General features: G+C 37.9%; 6 protein-coding genes and 1 pseudogene across 6 annotated transcripts; 6 read left to right on the top strand and 1 right to left on the bottom strand.

The window, feature by feature from the left end:
• The first annotated feature begins 134 nt into the window (after positions 1 to 134).
• LOC106387917 (polyadenylate-binding protein 1) lies at positions 135 to 1,975 on the top strand. The gene is made up of 6 exons (XM_013827857.3): positions 135 to 381; positions 467 to 569; positions 835 to 902; positions 1,083 to 1,274; positions 1,365 to 1,480; positions 1,612 to 1,975. The coding sequence occupies exons 1-6, from the start codon at positions 229 to 231 to the stop codon at positions 1,655 to 1,657; spliced, it is 678 nt and encodes a 225-aa protein (XP_013683311.2). The 5' UTR covers positions 135 to 228; the 3' UTR covers positions 1,658 to 1,975.
• A 255-nt stretch (positions 1,976 to 2,230) lies between these two features.
• On the top strand, positions 2,231 to 4,479 carry LOC106387918 (zinc finger transcription factor YY1-like). The gene is made up of 6 exons (XM_013827858.3): positions 2,231 to 2,615; positions 2,723 to 2,781; positions 2,965 to 3,173; positions 3,253 to 3,342; positions 3,426 to 3,569; positions 3,711 to 4,479. Exons 1-6 carry the CDS (start codon positions 2,518 to 2,520, stop codon positions 4,242 to 4,244), a joined length of 1,134 nt encoding a protein of 377 aa, XP_013683312.1. The 5' UTR covers positions 2,231 to 2,517; the 3' UTR covers positions 4,245 to 4,479.
• A 1,709-nt stretch (positions 4,480 to 6,188) lies between these two features.
• LOC106387920 (probable RNA methyltransferase At5g51130) lies at positions 6,189 to 8,572 on the top strand. Its single transcript, XM_013827861.3, has 8 exons — positions 6,189 to 6,545; positions 6,647 to 6,761; positions 7,014 to 7,061; positions 7,141 to 7,378; positions 7,670 to 7,757; positions 7,863 to 7,928; positions 8,017 to 8,085; positions 8,299 to 8,572. Exons 1-8 carry the CDS (start codon positions 6,363 to 6,365, stop codon positions 8,386 to 8,388), a joined length of 897 nt encoding a protein of 298 aa, XP_013683315.1. The 5' UTR covers positions 6,189 to 6,362; the 3' UTR covers positions 8,389 to 8,572.
• A 60-nt stretch (positions 8,573 to 8,632) lies between these two features.
• Positions 8,633 to 11,346, bottom strand: LOC106387919 (RNA pseudouridine synthase 7). The gene is made up of 12 exons (XM_013827860.3): positions 11,127 to 11,346; positions 10,995 to 11,038; positions 10,842 to 10,919; positions 10,642 to 10,742; positions 10,438 to 10,525; positions 10,074 to 10,152; positions 9,908 to 9,990; positions 9,725 to 9,790; positions 9,490 to 9,546; positions 9,268 to 9,396; positions 8,928 to 9,136; positions 8,633 to 8,855 (listed from the first exon to the last, which is right to left on the bottom strand). The coding sequence occupies exons 1-12, from the start codon at positions 11,287 to 11,289 to the stop codon at positions 8,756 to 8,758; spliced, it is 1,197 nt and encodes a 398-aa protein (XP_013683314.1). The 5' UTR covers positions 11,290 to 11,346; the 3' UTR covers positions 8,633 to 8,755.
• Positions 11,347 to 12,229: 883 nt separating this feature from the next.
• Positions 12,230 to 14,975, top strand: BNAC03G16050D. Its single transcript, XM_013827862.3, has 8 exons — positions 12,230 to 12,642; positions 12,858 to 12,997; positions 13,111 to 13,210; positions 13,285 to 13,383; positions 13,538 to 13,885; positions 13,960 to 14,052; positions 14,129 to 14,335; positions 14,417 to 14,975. The coding sequence occupies exons 1-8, from the start codon at positions 12,310 to 12,312 to the stop codon at positions 14,684 to 14,686; spliced, it is 1,590 nt and encodes a 529-aa protein (XP_013683316.1). The 5' UTR covers positions 12,230 to 12,309; the 3' UTR covers positions 14,687 to 14,975.
• Positions 14,976 to 15,096: 121 nt separating this feature from the next.
• LOC106387922 (ankyrin repeat-containing protein At5g02620) lies at positions 15,097 to 16,601 on the top strand. Its single transcript, XM_013827863.3, has 2 exons — positions 15,097 to 15,600; positions 15,673 to 16,601. The coding sequence occupies exons 1-2, from the start codon at positions 15,097 to 15,099 to the stop codon at positions 16,471 to 16,473; spliced, it is 1,305 nt and encodes a 434-aa protein (XP_013683317.1). The 3' UTR covers positions 16,474 to 16,601.
• Positions 16,602 to 17,557: 956 nt separating this feature from the next.
• LOC125584924 lies at positions 17,558 to 17,660 on the top strand (annotated as a pseudogene).
• Positions 17,661 to 17,709: the final 49 nt, after the last annotated feature.

Raw genomic sequence — 17,709 nt, 5'->3', positions numbered from 1 at the left:
TAGCTGAAGTAGGACTGATCTGACACGTCATGTTTATTAAAGCCCAAACGATGCAAGGCCCAATCGATGCAATCTTGGGCTCGAGATTAGATGATCTTTAATTTCCCAAATTACCCTTTCTGAAAATCTGTTATAACTAACAACCCTTCTTCCCCTTTCTTCCTCGATTACAAGCCCTAAAAATTCAGAAACTTGTTTAACGACAGTCGCCGAGTGAGAGAGAGAGAGATGACGCTAAACGATGAGCAAGAGCACGAGGTGTACGGTGGAGAGATCCCAGAGGAGGAAGGAGAGATGGAGACGGACGAGTACGAGGAACACGGCGGAGAAGAAGGCGGCGCCGCAGGAGACGAGGAGCTTGAGCCAGGCTCTAGCGCTAAGGTATTGTTGATTTCTTCCGATCCAGCTTCTAATCGAACGTTTCCTATTGTATTTAGTTAGTGTGCTTTGTTATGGTTGGATATAGGATCTAGAGGATATGAAGAAGCGAATCAAGGAGATTGAGGAAGAAGCTGGAGCTTTGCGTGAAATGCAAGCCAAAGCTGAGAAAGAGATGGGCGCTGATCAAGGTTTTTTTTACTTCTGCTTCTGCTTGTGCTTTGAATCTATGGATTAGGTTTAGAGCTTGTCTTGTTGATTTTGAGATTAGTTAAGTTTTAGGTATTGGAATCTTTTAGCTAGTGAGCGAATCTCTCTAGAAGTATTCTTGGAGTTTGTGTATGGGAACGAAACCATTAGTGATCTGTTGCAACTGTTCTTGGCTTCAAGGCAAGAATACACTTAAAAGCTAATTCGGTGAATGTTATCTCTTCCTTTTGTTGCATATCAATGAAGATCCATCAGGTGCTATTAGTTCGGCTGAGAAGGAGGAAGTTGATTCCCGTTCAATCTATGTTGGCAATGTGAGGCTTCCACTATTTAATTTTTACATGTTACTCATAGTAATCTTTTCAAAAGAAAGTTTTTTTATACCTTATATTATCTCCCATCTATCTTTTCTTTTATCAGTATCTGTCAAAGCTTTAGTCCTCTACTGATTAATTACCTTCTCCTCTGTAACTATTTGGTTCTGTGTATGTTAGGTGGACTATGCATGTACCCCAGAGGAAGTCCAGCAACATTTCCAGTCCTGTGGAACTGTCAACAGGGTTACGATTCTGACAGATAAGTTTGGCCAACCCAAAGGTTTTGCCTACGTCGAATTCGTGGAAGAAGATGCCGTTCAGAATTCTCTTATCTTGAACGAGTCAGAGCTGCATGGTCGTCAGATAAAGGTGCAAACTCCCTTCAATGACATATAGTTAATTGTCTTAATAGCTAAAGATATTTAATCATTCTCTTACATTGTCTAATGAAATTTTCAGGTATCAGCAAAGAGAACTAACGTCCCTGGAATGAGACAATTCCGAGGAAGGCGCCCCTTTAGACCCATGAGAGGATTCATGCCTGGAATTCCATTTTATGCTCCATATGCTTATGGGTACGTTCTAGAAACTTCTCTGCCTCCTATCTCTCTTTTAAACAAAAACTAGCAACGACTCGGTGTCTAGATTTTCGAGTGGATCATTAATGATTGTTCATATGTGGTGAATGGGTTATGGTTTGTTGCAGGAGAGTTCCCAGGTTCAGACGGCCAATGCGTTACAGGCCATACTGATTTAAAGCAAAATTGATGGTAAAAGTAGCTGCTGCCTTTTGCTTCAGTAAGGCTATTATCATCAACACGTGTTTCATTAGGCGCACAAGTTGCTACGGTTAAACAGAGATGGTGTTGAAGAATTTTATGGCAGAAGAGAGAGAGGCAAAGAAGAAGAAATATGTTTAGATTTTGTGTAACATTTTGAGTTGGTTTCCTTTTTTTAATCTTTTGCAACACTTAGTCATAAAACTCATAAAGCTTTATATTGAGAATGACCTTCCACATTACTTTGTGCTTTTTGTGTGTTTTTGGTAAGAAAGTGGATTTTGGGTGAAATGGCGAAATAGCCATGTTGTGAAAAAAAAAATGCTAACTAATGGTTACCCAACAGTGATGATTTTGAGCTTCATCGTGGGTGTGGGTGCCGGTGTGCATGTGTTCAATAGTTACAAACAAAAAACAAAGGTATGTAGTCATTGAGTTGGATGTTGTACATGGTGTGACAATATAGTGCTTCGCTGCATTGTGGAATGGATCTTTTAAAGGACTTAAAGAAGGGATTTTCGCTGCATTGTTTTGCCTTTTCAGAAAAATGGACAATCGAAGAAAAAATGTACAAAATTAATAGATTTGATGAAACCAGCCAAAAAATAAAGTTAGTTTACATTTTTTTTTTTTTAAGATAAAACTCTTCAAAAGTTTATGGAATAGGACTGAACTAAAGTAGTTGAGAGAAAAGAAAAGAATGGAAGCGGAGGGAGGGAGTCCTCCATAATCAACAAAGCTATTAATTGCTTAAAGATCTCTCTAGCTCGCTCTCTATCGTGTCCCCTTCTCACCCAGACACATAGAACTGTTAACCCTAATCATCTTCATCGATGGAGCAGCGGTATCAGTATCAGAATAATCCATTCGAGAGACGCCCCATCCTTAAACCATCCAAGTCTTCTCCTGCTGTTAGGTGGATCAAGGACTGGTAAAAGCCTATTCCTTCCTTCCTTGTGATTCAAACCAAACCAAAGATGCAAAAGATCAAGGCTTTACATCATATATGGTGAATCCTTGTTTTTTTCTTTTCTTCAGGGTACCACAAGATATTGTTGCTACAGGTGCCAAGTGTTATCTTCGCAAATGGGTCACAGGTTAGAATAGAGATTACCTGCTTCGTATCTATTCTTCAGATTAGTCTTGTTTGTTTGTGCTATATAATAATTGTATCTGCTTATCATATACTTTCAGTTTGTGCTTATTCTTGTTTTCTTCATCTAAGTTCTTCACTCTTATGATAATTGTGTAGTCTCTCATTTGCTTTGTTGGCGGTGCAGAGGAAACGGTGAAGAGACTAAAAGAAAAAGAGAAAGAGCCTAGTACTGATGTTTCAGACCCTGACCCCCCGGAACCCACTTCTGAGATTTTGTTTCTCTGCAGTTACGATGGTTGTGGCAAGATCTTCTTCGATGTTAGTGCCTTGAGAAAGCATTCCCACATCCATGGTGAAAGGCAGTACGTTTGCGACTACCCTGGTTGTGATAAGGTATAGTCATTTATAAATAACCTTTAACGTGATAACATCAGCCTGCTTAACCTTCTCCTTCTTCTGTGTTGTGTAATAGAAATTCCTGGATAGTTCAAAGTTGAAGAGACATTGGCTCATTCATACTGGGGCTAGGGACTTTGTTTGCACTTATCAAGGCTGTGGAAAGGTTATTGCTTCCTCTACCTCTCAATCTTGTGGATATAAATGTGCTCTCGCTGTTACTAACTTGGAATAGATGATTGGATGCAGGCATTCTCCTTGGATTTTAACCTCAGATCGCACATGAAGACTCACTTACAAGAAAACTATCACATTTGTCCCTACTCTGGGTGTGGAAAGAGATATGCTTATGAATACAAGCTCAAGAACCATGTTGCTGCCTACCATGAAAAGGTTCTTTCATTACTCAAATTTCATAACTAGACAAATGCTAAGATTCTTTCTTTCATGTGTGACCATCTTAGTACTTCTCTCTCTCTCTCTCTCTCTCTCTCTCTCTCTCTCTCTCGATTATCACAACCTTTTTTTGAACAGAATGGTGCTGGAGAGACGCCTACATTCACACCACCTGCAGAGAAAGTATCAAGGACTCCCAAAATACCTTCTGCAACGGTTTATGGCTCAGCGTCTTTAGAACGTCCATACGCATGCCCTTACGAAGGGTGTGACAAGGATTACATACATGAGTACAAGCTCAAACTCCACTTGAAGAGAGAGCATTTACCTGAAGAGAACAACAACACACCGAACAAGCACGATCTGGAAGAAGGGAGCGATCAAGATTTTTACAGGAAACTCGCTAGCAACGGGAAAATCCAGATGCATAAACAGCAGAGCAGAGCTAAGCCGGACATGAGGACACCACCTGCGAAAGCGTTAAAGAAAGGCTCAACCTCTTCACCGGCGAAAGCAAGGATGGACAAAAAACCATGGCAAGAAAAAGAAACGTGTGAAGGAGAAGATAGCGAGGAGACGGAGGAAGATAGAGAGAATGTGGATGATGGCTGGAGGTTTGTGGGAAACAATGAGGAGGAAGATGACGATGAAGAGACTGAAGATGAAAACTAAAAGGCTCTACTTCGTCTACAACTTTAGCAGCTGTGTTTCTCAATTCCTCTTTTTTGGTTCCTCTCTTTTGACACACTTCTAGTTTTAAAAGTTCTGTACATTGTTCTCATGACATTTTTAAGAATATGTTCTTAGAATAACTTTTTTTTTTTGGACAAAATATGTTCTTGCTTATTAGAATAACTAATATCTGTTATTTGTAATACAAATCATGATAATGTCAGATTTAATACTACTTCCCTTTTATGGTTTTTTTTTTAAAACCTAGTACTCTGTATTATGTAACAGTACTTCCATTTCTTAATATATGATGTTTTATGGAAGTTTTGTTTTTTCGTAATAAAAGATGTTTGTCAAATTTAGATAATTGTAACAATATCACAAAAATGTGCAACCAATTGAATTTTTCTTGTTTTTATTTTTAATAAAACAAATTAGTTTTGAATTATATTTTAGTGATATTTTTGATTAAAAAAATAGTTATTTCCAAAACAAAAATCAAAAATGTCACATTATGCTTGTCAAAATTCCTAAATTTACATAAATCAAACTATAAACACATAAAATATCAAAAAGAGACAAAATCTATACTATTAAAGCAAAATCCCTAATAGGATTCTGCCATTAGTTTTCAATTTATTTACATTGTCATGCCATTGCTTATTTTAAAGATCTTTTCAATTAATTTCACTCATTTAATAAGGAAACAAATCTTTTGAAAATAATTTTGTTTACACAATATACAAGTTTGTTTAGATTATTTGTAAATAATAAGTGTTTAGTTCGTTTATAAATAAGCAATTAATTATTGCTATTAGGTAGGTGTTTTTAACATTAAATCATTTATGGATTTATTTACACTAACATATCTCATTTTACAGCATGAATTTTTCTTTTCAGGTTATAATATAAAATCAGTTGGAAATTAAACCATGTAAATTTCATTTAAATAAAATGATTACTATTTTCATAGTATTGATATTTCAAAAAAATCGGTTGTTTAGTATTTTGAAATACAGTTCGATAAAAATGAAGTAATTGGAATAATTGATAAACATGAAAATTTATTGGGTTAGAAAAATTTATTTTCATTATATAAATTACATAATATTATATAAAATAAATTATTATAATATTCATGGCATCGAATCTATACTATTAAAGCAAAATTCCTAATAGGATTCTGCCATTAGTTTTCAATTTATTTACATTGTCATGTCATTGCTTATTTTAAAGATCTTTTCAATTAATTTCACTCATTTAATAAGGAAACAAATCTTTTGAAAATAATTTTGTTTACATAATATACAAGTTTGTTTAGATTATTTGTAAATAATAAGTGTTTAGTTCGTTTATAAATAAGCAATTAATTATTGCTATTAGGTAGGTGTTTTTAACATTAAATCATTTATGGATTTATTTACACTAACATATTTCATTTTACAGCATGAATTCTTCTTTTCAGGTTATAATATAAAATCAGTTGGAAATTAAACCATATAAATTTTATTTAAATAAAATGATTACTATTTTCATAGTATTGATATTTCAAAAAAATCGGTTGTTTAGTATTTTGAAATACAGTTCGATAAAAATGAAGTAATTGGAATAATTGATAAACATGAAAATTTATTGGGTTAGAAAAATTTATTTTCATTATATAAATTATATAAAATAAATTATTATAATATTCATGGCATCGAAAACATATATATACCAAAATTAAAAAAAATATGAGAATAATTAATATATTTTTTACATAGTATATCTTTAGAATGGGTTAAAATTTAATATAATTTATAGTATATATGTGCCAAAAATAAAAATATTAACACAACAAAAAATAAAATATCAAAAATTAAAGTTTTTTTAGAAAATAATTCAGCGATTTGAAATCGCGGGTCAAAATCTAGTAATTAATTAACGAGAATCGTTAAACCTCAATTGCAATTCTGAATAATAAACCTTTGAGTGACGCTTCTTCTTCTGCCTTCTAGCTCCGCGCCGCTTACTCGACCTTTCTCGGTGGAAAAACCTCTCTATAACTAGACCAATCGTCTGGTTTCTCTTCACCGAGTTGATCGCGTTTAACAACACAGAAACCCTAATAATCGCACAATGGGTCAGGACAGCAACGAAACCAAGACGAAGAGGAAGAGAGGAGGTAGAAGCAAAGAGAAGAAGAGTACTGAGAAAGTATTCACTAACGAAGAGCAGAAGCAACAAGGGAATGGTAGCAATCAGAAGAAGAGCCAAGAGTTTTGTCCTTTCGGAAACTACAAAAACTACTACGGCTACAGAGTTAGTCTCTATATACTCCTTCCTTCTTCACAGTTTTTGTGATGTTAAAAGTGTTTTCTTTTGTCTGATAATTTTGGATTTTCTTGTAATGATTGTGATAGATAAGCAATGATATGGATGAGGATCCTCGGCTTAAAGTGATGAAGAAAGAATGGTTTCAAGGCAAGGACTGTCTCGACATCGGCTGCAATAGCGGCGTCATGACTATCCATATTGGTAAAAAAGTTTTCATCTTTGTGAAAGATTAGTTCTTTTAACTAGGATTTGATTACTGTTTGGTTTTTACTGGTGATAGTAAGCATTCACTTCATTATCCTTGTGAGAATGCTATGTCAGTTAAAGTCTGAAACTTTCTATGTTAACTTCTTGTTATTCGTTTGTTTTGGCTATAGTTTGAAGCCGTCAGCATCTAACTTCGATTTAATGTAACTGTCTTGTCTAATGTTTGTTTTCCCTTTACTTCTTCAGCTAAGAAGTTTGGTTGCCGGAGCATTCTTGGAGTTGATATTGATTCAAGTAAGAACTATTGCTTTTCATAATCTTATCTTCCTTAAGCGGTTTCAGCTCCTGTGCATTGATTTTTCTTTGATTGAAGGTCTCATTGAGGTTGCTCGCTGGCGTCTTAGGAGTTTTGTTAGGACGCAGACTTCCGCTAAGCCAGGTGAAAAGAAAACTCATTCAGGTGGTGCTGATGGTTCAGAGGAGCAATCTATTCCTCTCTCTAATGGCAGCAACGCAGAAACTAAAGACCTGTTTCAGGTTGTGTCGTTTCAGAAAGAGAATTTTCTTCATACCCGTAACCTTGACGAGAATCGTTACGATACAATTCTATGGTACATCCCTTTTCCTTTTGTCTCTTTTTATCACTCGTAAGTTTGGTCTCTGTGCCCTTTTGGGAAAGGTTGAAAACGAAACAACAGTCACCAACTCTTTTGCTAGTGCTCATACGGTCATACCTCAGATGTGCATACCTCAAAAGCCTTGGTTTCTGGTTAAAGAATCTTATGTAGCTAAGCCTGACTTTGTATTGAAATTAAAACTTATTCTGTCTCGGGCTTGCTTTTAGCTGAAATTGAAAATAACAATTCATTGATGACAAGTTTCTTTTTTTTTTTTGTGTGCAGTTTGAGTGTGACAAAGTGGGTTCATTTGAACTGGGGTGATGATGGTTTGATCACCTTGTTTTCTAAAATTTGGCGTCTTCTTAATCCGGTAATCTACTATTCTATACTCGAGTGTGCACGTTTCATTTTTTCTTTTTACTTTCATAAGCGTAATTGACAGTTGCTGGCTTTGCTTTTACTTTTGCTTTATCAGGGTGGTATTTTTGTAATGGAACCTCAGCCTTGGAAATCTTATGAAAAGAATCGCCGTGTCTCAGAGGTGTGTGTCTGTTTCTATTGCTTATCTCTAATGTTTCAGAGTTCACAAGCTAGTTATATAGTTTGAGTATGTGTTTATGTGGTTGCAGACAACCGCAATGAACTACCGAAACATTGTTTTACGTCCAGAGCATTTCCAAAATATTCTTCTTGATAAGGTACTCCTTCTACTCTATTTGCTTAGTTCGTCGATGTTCCTACTTGATCTATAAAATCAATCATACATACTTGCATAGATCAAAACTATGTGCAGCACGACCAATCTCTGTATTATAGTGCTGCCTTCTTTTTGTCATTTGATCTTGTTTATGGCAAAGTTTTGAGGTCGGATCCTCATGTTCTGTTACTTGTGTTTTGTTTTTTGGGGACAGATTGGGTTTAGAACAGTGGAGGATCTTACATCAAGCTTGTCAGGCGTAAGCAAAGGATTTGATAGACAGGTCCTTGCTTTCCAGAAATGAACATAACAAGCAGAGGCTACAACTGAAGACGAACCCGTTGATTTTTTGTTTAAAAGCCTTAAGAAAATTAAATTAATTTGCGGTTGCATGACTGAACACAAGATGTGAAGAATAACTAAAATATGTAATGGGTTATTTTGCTACTGCTTAGGTTCTTTAATCAAACTCCAAAGTGGTTCTCCTTTTTGTACATGGTTTTAGTTGACAATGACACAAAATTCATTTCATAAAGGTTTTGAGAATCTTGGAGTCCAAACTTGATTAGATCATAACGGCAAAACCCGTATACAATGTACTGTAGTTGCTATAAATGTTGGTAATAAGAACTACAGTTTATATTGTCTAAGTAACGGCAAGTAAAATGTGGTTAAAGAGATGCCCAAGATGGATAAGGACATTCGTATTCCCATCCTGTTCCAGAGTATCGAACGCAATGTAACCAAAGAGCCTCGTCATGCTCCTCGTACCTGCATGATTCAGAAAACATAAGACAAGGCTCAAGAACACAATGTAGTTGTTTTATGGTCTATCTTTTTTACCCTTGTGGGATAAGCTTTGGGCAGTTTGTGCACATTGGATCAATGCTGAAATCTTCACTGGAATACACATAGTCGTTTGGGGAGGCCATTTTTCTCTCATCCGCATCAATTCTTTTTGCAATCTTGGTCTCCAGATTATCCACTTGTTGATTTAGATAAAGTGGGTCATTCGCTATGGGATGCCCTGTATATTGTAGATGCACTCGTATCTACAATCATCACAAAACAGAAATGAGAAACGCCAAAGAAAAAAAAAAAACTCTCTCTATCTATTCTCCTGATGCTAAAGATAGAAGCGTTGAGAATTTTTGAACAGTATTGTGTATAAACACTTGCTTACTTGATGAGTTCGTCCTGTGACTGGTTCACACAAGACGAGGCTGTGAGTCCCATTTGTATCGATTCTAGTGAACTTGGTACACGCAGGCTTCCCCTTCACCTTCTTATCACCACCACTTGAATTGGCGTCCTGCACAACGCATATAGACATTCTGAAATTTTACTAGCAAGTGTACATGGAAGACTTTTATGTTTTGTATTTGGATGCATAAAGTGGATTTACCTCTGCTGTGCTTCTTCCTTCACTACCATTGTAATTTATGTTGGCATCGACTACTTTCTGAAACGTCAAAGTCATGCAGCTACTTCAAATTAACTTTCAAACCAAACATGAAGATAACTTTTTGAGTTTTGGATATTATGACAGGCCTCAAATCAGTTGTAATGTTAATTAGTATATGAGGATGGTAACTAGAAACAATCCACACATCGTTAATAGAGTCAAAAGAGCTTCAAACCTCATCTTCTGGGAACACGCCAATAACTTTTGCGATATAACGTTTCTTCACCATTCCACCCTCAATCTGAAACAATCAAGACAAGTACTAAGTTACGACATTTTGATTTACCAGAGCCAATAGCATGCTTCTTGGGAATTATGGTTACAGCCAAGAAAAAATTAGACCGACTAAAATGAGTACCTGTTTCCTGAAAAAATCAGCTTTGGCAGCAGTTCTTGCTATGATGAGCAATCCAGAAACCAAACGGTCTAATCGGTGAATAGCTGTGAGAAAAATGATGCAAGGATAGCTAGTGTTGTTGTATCATTTTAAAAAAAACGGTAAAACTTAGACTATGTATGGATACGAAAGAGAGGGCCGAGGTCATGCTCAGCATCAAGGATTCCAACAACTGTATTCTTACGGTATTGACCACATGGATGCACCTATACAAGATGAACAAGATCGGTCCTGTTACCAAAATATCAATCTTACACCACAAAGGCATATGATAAAACAGCTATATATATGTATACAAGGTGACAATGTTTGATACATATTAACGCTTCAGATTTAGTATAAACGGAAGTAAACAAAACTATTTTTTTGGCTTAGAATCTAATTCAATCATCCTGATTTCTGAACAAAACATGTTCCAAATGCTCCAGACTCCAGAAAATGAGCCCCGAGACCACATGAAGTGAAAAAATAATAGCAAACCGAATACTCACAGGAACAGAAGCTGGCTTGCAGACAGTAACAACATCATCTTCTTTGACAAGGATCTCTACATCATCAGTCATCACCGGTGGTTCATGCCTGAAACCTTCCACACATTCTAAACTTAGACACACACATTCAATGCAATTACAAAACCAGTTACAAGATGCAACCACGTGAATTAAAAAAAAAAAAAAACTAGCTTTAAGAGCAACCTGTGCACGAAATGAGTGATCTTTTGAGATGATTTGACAATATAAGAAAGTGGTACAGTCTCTCCATCAACTTTGATTCTTCCACACTTGACTGCACCAACCTGTAACCGTTTGAATCAAAATCAAAATCAAAATCAAAATCAAAATCTTAGAACACAAACTTTTCGAGAGTCAAAAGCATTGGACAGGGGAGAACATACATAGTAGTCACGAGGTCTGCCTTTGAATTCATCGGCGAACAAGTCCACGATTGTTTTCCCAGTCCAGCGTTTATTCACCTAACAAAATGGCCTAGCAATTTCAATCTCACTGTGAACGACGAGTTTAGGGAAAAGAAGAAAGAGGAGACTTACATGAGAGATGAACTCGAAGTAGTACGGCCTCACATGGCGTCTCCCTTCACAAACCAAATCAATTAAAATTAGAAAAAGGGAACCTTAGAAAAGTAGAGAGATTTTGGGGGGGGTTTGGTTAGAAGGAAACACCCCCATGGAAGATGTAGTCTTGCTTCTGTGAGAGTTTCGGAGATGATGTCTGTAACACTATGTCAGTAGTATTCATGCTAGTGGCGATGATAGAAGAAGAAGAAGAAGAAGAAGAAGAAGAGGGCTTCTCTACGGCGTCGACATCTTCCAGCTTTCTTTTCATGTTTTTCCTTTTTTTTAGATTATACAAAACAAAAACAAAAAACTGAAGGGTGGTCGTTGTCAATGTATTAGTTTGGGTTTAAGTAAACCGACCTTTTTTTTAAGCTACACCAAACCCAAAAATTGGTTATTATGTTTCATATTTAGGTTTTTCTTTACCTTGTGTAACTAACGGCTCCGGTGCCCATTTAATTAGCCTTCTGGTCGAATTCGGATAATTAGCCCTCATTCAAGGATTTTGAAGAATGAGAATTAACTTGAACAAACACATATGGTTAAGATGGTTGCAACTTGCAAGCAAGACAAATCACTAAACAGAAATATTGCTCTGATCAATTAAACAGTGAGAGATATCTAGAATCCTTACACTCTAACCGGAAAGAACACTACAGTTCACACAAATGTTTCACAGCGATCTTAGACGTTCATCCAAGAGGTCAAGAACACGATTCAGTAACTACTGCTTGATACGCTATTACGCTCTCTGGCGCATATACAATTGCTCTCTGTATCTGATAGTGCACCACATGATCCCTCTCTCTCTTAGGCACCGCTCTTTAGTCTTTTTGGCAAATTAATATTTTAAGGTTCTGCTTGTAACCTCTAATTAGGTAGCCTGTTAGTGAGGTGCCCCCTTTTTTCCTGGGCATTTTGAACTTTACTTGTGTATTAGATTGAGTAACATAATCAATGACAATCGGTTGTATGATAAAATATCGTGGATTAAGAAGCTTGTCGTGTATTGATCGTCCAAAACCAAATAGTATTTGCCAATGTTGGTTAAAACGTCGTTTCTAATCTACAACCAAATTTCCGTTCAAAAGACACTGCGAAACCAAATCGAGTAACTTGTGTCCAATAAACGTATGTTCATTTTTGGATTTTTTTTTCTCATATAAAGAAAACAAAAAGATGACGTGTCAAGGCATGTACCCCACATGAGATCCTCACTATATGATTGTTCTTCTTCATCTCCTCTGAATTGCATCATCCGAGCTTGAAAAAGCTTTTCAATTCAAAGATGCCTTCGACCTTCTCCAAGCCGACTTCTCCCTCTTCTCCCAACAATTCTCCTCTCTCCCGCGCCTCCTCCGAGGCCGACCTCCGTCTCCGCGAGGCGGAGGAGCGGCTGCGCGACGCCATGGCCGAGCTCCAGCGCAGACAGCGCTCCGCGGCGCGTGGCTCCCACGCCGATCTCTGCGATCACGCCGACGTCTCCTGCGTCGCCAATGCGATCGGCAATCTCTGCCAGAGCTTCCTCCTCTCCTACGGCGTCAGGGTCGGGATCGGGATCCTTCTCCGCGCTTTCAAGCTCGCTCGAGGGCAGTCTTATTCCTCTCTTCTCGATCTCAAGGTGAGCAATGAAACGACGAAAGGGATAGACTTTCGTGAAAATTTGCTTATTAGAGTCTTCTTCAGTTTCAATTTGATCGAACATTGTTTTGAAATTAGGTGTTCTATCCTCTTTGTTCAATGTTTAGGTCTGCCTATATTGCTTTTACTTGTATAGGATGTGTCTTTAGTTATTATGTGATCTTTTATTCACTAATACATGGACACTGGTTGCAGCAACTCGTCTCGGAGACGGATTTGATTGTTAGGGAAGAAGCGTGTCGTATTGGTCTCCTTTTCGGTGGCTTTACCGGCTCCTATCACTTGCTTAGATGCTGTTTGAGGAAGTGGAGGAAGAAAGAGACGCCCTTGAATTCGTAAGTTTTATGTTTTTTGTGTCCTCCGTTTCTTATATGCTTCTGCTTCTGCTGGTGCCTTGTGCTTTAAAAGTTTTGTTTCCTTATTATGACTTTGATTAAGGGTGGAACAGAGTCTTAGCAGGTTCGATTGCTGGTTTGTCTATCCTAGCTTTAGATGATTCCACCCAGCGCCGCACACTTGCTCTGTACCTCTTGGCTAGATTAGGCCAGGTACATCTCTAATGGTGTCATGCTGAGTAAAGAGATGTATCTTTGGGAGTTTGATTTTTCATCTTTGTGAACAGGCGGCTTACAATTCCGCAAAGTCAAAGAACAAGTTCCATCTTTGGGGAAGCCATTGGAGACATGGAGATTCTTTACTCTTTTCTCTCGCTTGTGCCCAGGTAATTGAAGATTCTTCCTTCTTTTTTCTTCTCCTAGTTGTCTTCTAAATAGTTTAATAAATCTAGTGGACAAGTTCATGTAAGTGCATAGATGTTATAATGCTCTGTTGATCATATTTTATACTTTTTCAATTCTGATTGATGCGTGGTGCAGGTTATGTATGCTTTTATAATGCGTCCTGAAACCTTGCCAAAATCATATAGAGAATTTATTCAGAAGACAGGACCAGTTGCAAGGCCTGTCTACCAGGCTGTGAGAGAATGCTGCAGAGGTGGTCCAATCGATGTAGCTTCCTTATCAGCCTATATCTCTAGTAAAAACGAAGCCAGTGACGTGGAGGTGGAAGAGTTTGCTTCCATCATCCCTTGTTCGGCTATTCATCCACACACTAACTCGTGTCTGGCTCAAAATGCTAATGCTATGTCAGCTACATTCAAGAAAACATTCCCTTTATACTTCTCCCTCACATTCGTCCCATATGTTGTTCTAAACCTACAAAGGGTAAGGCTTTCAGAATCCATTTGGTTTATGCTTTAGTCAGAGATAATAAGATGTATCTTATCGTACACTTTCAGTTCATGGCTTCTCCTTACCGGACATCTTGGCATTCAATCAGAGATTCAGTTAGATCAACTTCCTTCTTGTCTGCTTTTGTTGGGATTTTTCAGGTAGCTTTTCACTTCATTTCACACAGCTAGTTTCCTAAAACCATTCCTAAATACTTTATGTCCCATTTGCAAATAGGCTTTCATATGTGCCCATAGAAAAGTTGCATCCAAGGACCACAAGATCGTTTACTGGTTCGCGGGTGGTGTAGCAGCTCTCTCGGTTATGCTGGAGAAAAAACCGAGACGCTCTGAGCTTGCTCTATACGTTCTTCCCCGAGCAGGAGATTCACTGTGGGAGATACTTGTCAACCGCCACGTTCTTCCTGATATTAAAAACGCCGAGGTACTACAATTCAAGGGACCAACCGTTCTTCCTCTTTAACAATAGAACTGATCTTTTTATTTATACAATCAATGAAAACAGGTGGCTATGTTCTGTGCATGTATGGGAGGAATAATGTATTACCTAGAACATGAACCAGATACGTTGGCTCCGTTTCTGAGGGGGCTCATCCGAAGGTTTCTTGCTAGTCAAATAAGCAATTCTAGCAGTAAAAACCGGCAAAGCTCTTCCTATGTGTATCGCCAGAGTCTAGATGCGTTGGAGAAGCCGAAACCGCCTCCAGAGAGTGGGGAAGGCGAAGCTCAAAAAGCTGAAGAAAAGTATAACCTGGAGGCTATTCCTGGTCTTTAAAGATGCCTGATAGTTCCAACAGCATCATGATTTTGATGAAAGGTTAATGTTACATTCCCCTAGAAGAAAGGGTTCATTCCACAGAGATTGAATTATAGGTTTAGGAGTCTTGTTTTAAGTGTCTTTGTTTCTCTTCCTTCCCATAATAACAGAAACTCTCTTCTTAATTGAACGTTCATGATCTCAGGCAGAAAGTCTGGACTTAGATAACTAGAAGTCAAATGCTACAAAAGTCAAATGACACTTGTAACCATTTCTTTCATTTAAGGAACTTTTAATTAGCTACGAAGTCAAATGTCAAAGGGATTTTCTGTAATATAATAAATGTCAAGTGTTGTCGTGATGACCATCATAGTAATATTCAAACCAATATCATCTCTCTCTCTCTTCTCCTTTGCATCATAACCAAAATGGATGCTTTTGAGACTCATCAACCGAGAGAGATAACTGATCCTCTGTATAACTCCTCTAATCTCAGGAGTGAAGAGTGTGTCGTGGCCGGGAAGATTCCTCGGCAGAGGTCATCAGTCTTTGATTTGGACAAAGAAGGTTTTAGCCCTCTGCATGCGGCTGCAGGAACCGGTCAAGTAGAGACCGTGAGGGCAATTTTGGGAATCGACAAGAAACTTTGCCGGCTTAAAGGTAGAGATGGAAAGACTCCACTTCATGTGGCAGCGATGAGAGGCAAAACCGACGTGATCAGAGAGATTGTGTCCAGCTGTGTTGATTGCGTAGAAGACGAGACGGTTCAAGGTCAAACTGCTTTGCATATCGCTGTTATGCACCAAGAGATTGGAGCGGTGGTAGCTATTGTTGAGTTGATCACAGTGATGAATCGAATTGAAGTGTTGTACAAGAAAGATGAACAGGGTAACACTCCTCTTCATCTAGCGACCTGGAGAAAAAATCGCCAGGTAAGAACAATTATGTACATAGTTTTCTTAAGAAGTACAAATCAAAATCTTGCTTTTTTTCTTACCTTACAGGTGATTGAAGTGTTGGTTGAGGCAATACCAGAAGAGTCTAAGACTTTTGAGGTGAATGCAATGAACAAGATGGGTCTCTCTGCACTGGATTTGCTGGTTATGTTTCCGAGCGAAGCTGGCGATAGAGAAATCTATGAGAAACTTATCCAAGCTGGAGCTCAAAGAGGGAGCGATATTGGTACCACCACCAATATCCAACGAACCACTTCTTCTACTTCCGCATGCCAAGAGAGAGCAATGGAGTCACAAAGCCATAAAGATCTCGTAAAATACTTCACATTCAAAAAGCACAGAGACTCGCCATCAGAGGCACGTAGCGCTTTACTGGTGGTGGCTTCGCTCGTCGCGACAGCCACCTTCCAGGCCAGCCTGACTCCACCAGGTGGAACCTGGCAAGACAGCTACACGCCTGCCTCTTCCCAGAACACAACGAGCGTGAAAACACCAAGCCAACAACCTTATATAGCAGGGCAGTCTATCATGGGGACATTCAACGGAATCGCTTTCACTTTGTTTGTCTTCTTTAACACGATTGGGTTTTCGGTTTCGCTTTCTATGCTGAATATTCTCACCCTCGGGTTCCCGTTGCGGTTCCAGCTTCAGATCTGTATGATGGCTATGTACTTCTCCCACAACACGGCCATGACCAGCGTGGCGCCTGATCATGTGAAGCTTTACTGCATTCTCATCACGTCTATCCTTGCTGCTGCCACTCCAGCTTTGATGAGGTTGCTTGAGAAGCCTATTGCCATGCTCTGTCAATTATGGGACTCCATGTTACAGAAAATCTGTTGTCAGTAGAGGATATTTCATGTAGAGGTGGTGTAACATAAAAGCCAAGTTCGTTATCTATCTTCAGATGCCTGTTATTATTATATTACAGATAATGTTATGAGTAATGAAGACACAATGTGGACTACCCCTAAAAATGGATAAACTCATATGCTTGTATGTCGTTACAAATGCAATACCTGATAGGTCAGATTGATTATTCGTCTAGGAGTTTACATATTGTGTGTGTTTTGTTTCCTATCTTAGACTCGATCCCACAAAACTTAGAGGTGAAGATACGATTCTGGACGCAACCAGCAGCTCTAAGCTTCCTCAATTACCCGTCAACAGTTCCCTTTAGAGCATCTCCATCACATTATTATTTTCACTACTATAATAGCATTTAGTGGTGAAATTGCTCTAATACACATCTATTTTTTCTTCTGTTTATAGAGAAAGAAATAACAATTTTTTTTTCTATTTTTTATTATATATTTAGAGATTGTTATTATAAAAAAAAATATTAGAACATATTTCACTTCTGTTATAAAATTCTTCTATTCTAAAGATGAAAATAACAAAATATATTAAAATGGTCTCAAAAGCCCCATGCCAAAGATATATATGTGGCCGCGGTTCCTAAAGGAAAGAATTGAAGTAGAACCAATGGGGTGAAGTGTTGGTGAAAGAATCAATAGCATATCCAAAGCTTAGTAGTTGTAAAGTAGTAAATAGAAAAAGCAAATGGACCTTGTAGAACTCAGGCAGTTTGTGAAGCTTGTAAACCTAATTAATTAGTAACAGCATCAATTAGCTTACTTATCTGAACCAAATATTTCAGTTACAAACCAAAAACCATTCCAAGAGAACCAAAACTAAATCGTACCGAGCTTAAACCAAAGCATCCCCGCGAGAGCTAACGGGCCCGAAAATGGGCCTCCAAGAAAGACCTAGCTAAAACCCTAACTACTACTCATCACTATATAATTTACAGAGCAATCGCCTAAGCCTCATTCATCATCACCACTGCATCTACTATTCGGTTTCTTTTGATTGATTCGTTTTATTTTTTTTTTGTCGATAATCTTTTTTTCCATTAAGAAAAATAGATAGAGAAGGCAGTGACGACTCGGAAATATTCAAGCTCAACAGACCGGAATTAGGCGTTTCTTTCGAGACTCGTTTCTGTGTCGATAATCCCGCTGAACTGAGCCTTCCTCTCTTTCTCTTATGATTCGATCCGATTTTTTGGATTTCGTTTTTTTT

Source organism: Brassica napus, chromosome C3 (assembly GCF_020379485.1).
Source record: "Brassica napus cultivar Da-Ae chromosome C3, Da-Ae, whole genome shotgun sequence".
NCBI classification, from domain to species: Eukaryota; Viridiplantae; Streptophyta; class Magnoliopsida; order Brassicales; family Brassicaceae; genus Brassica; species Brassica napus.
The sequence above is the reverse complement of the archived record's forward strand: the minus strand, read 5'-3'. Positions and strand labels throughout refer to the sequence as shown.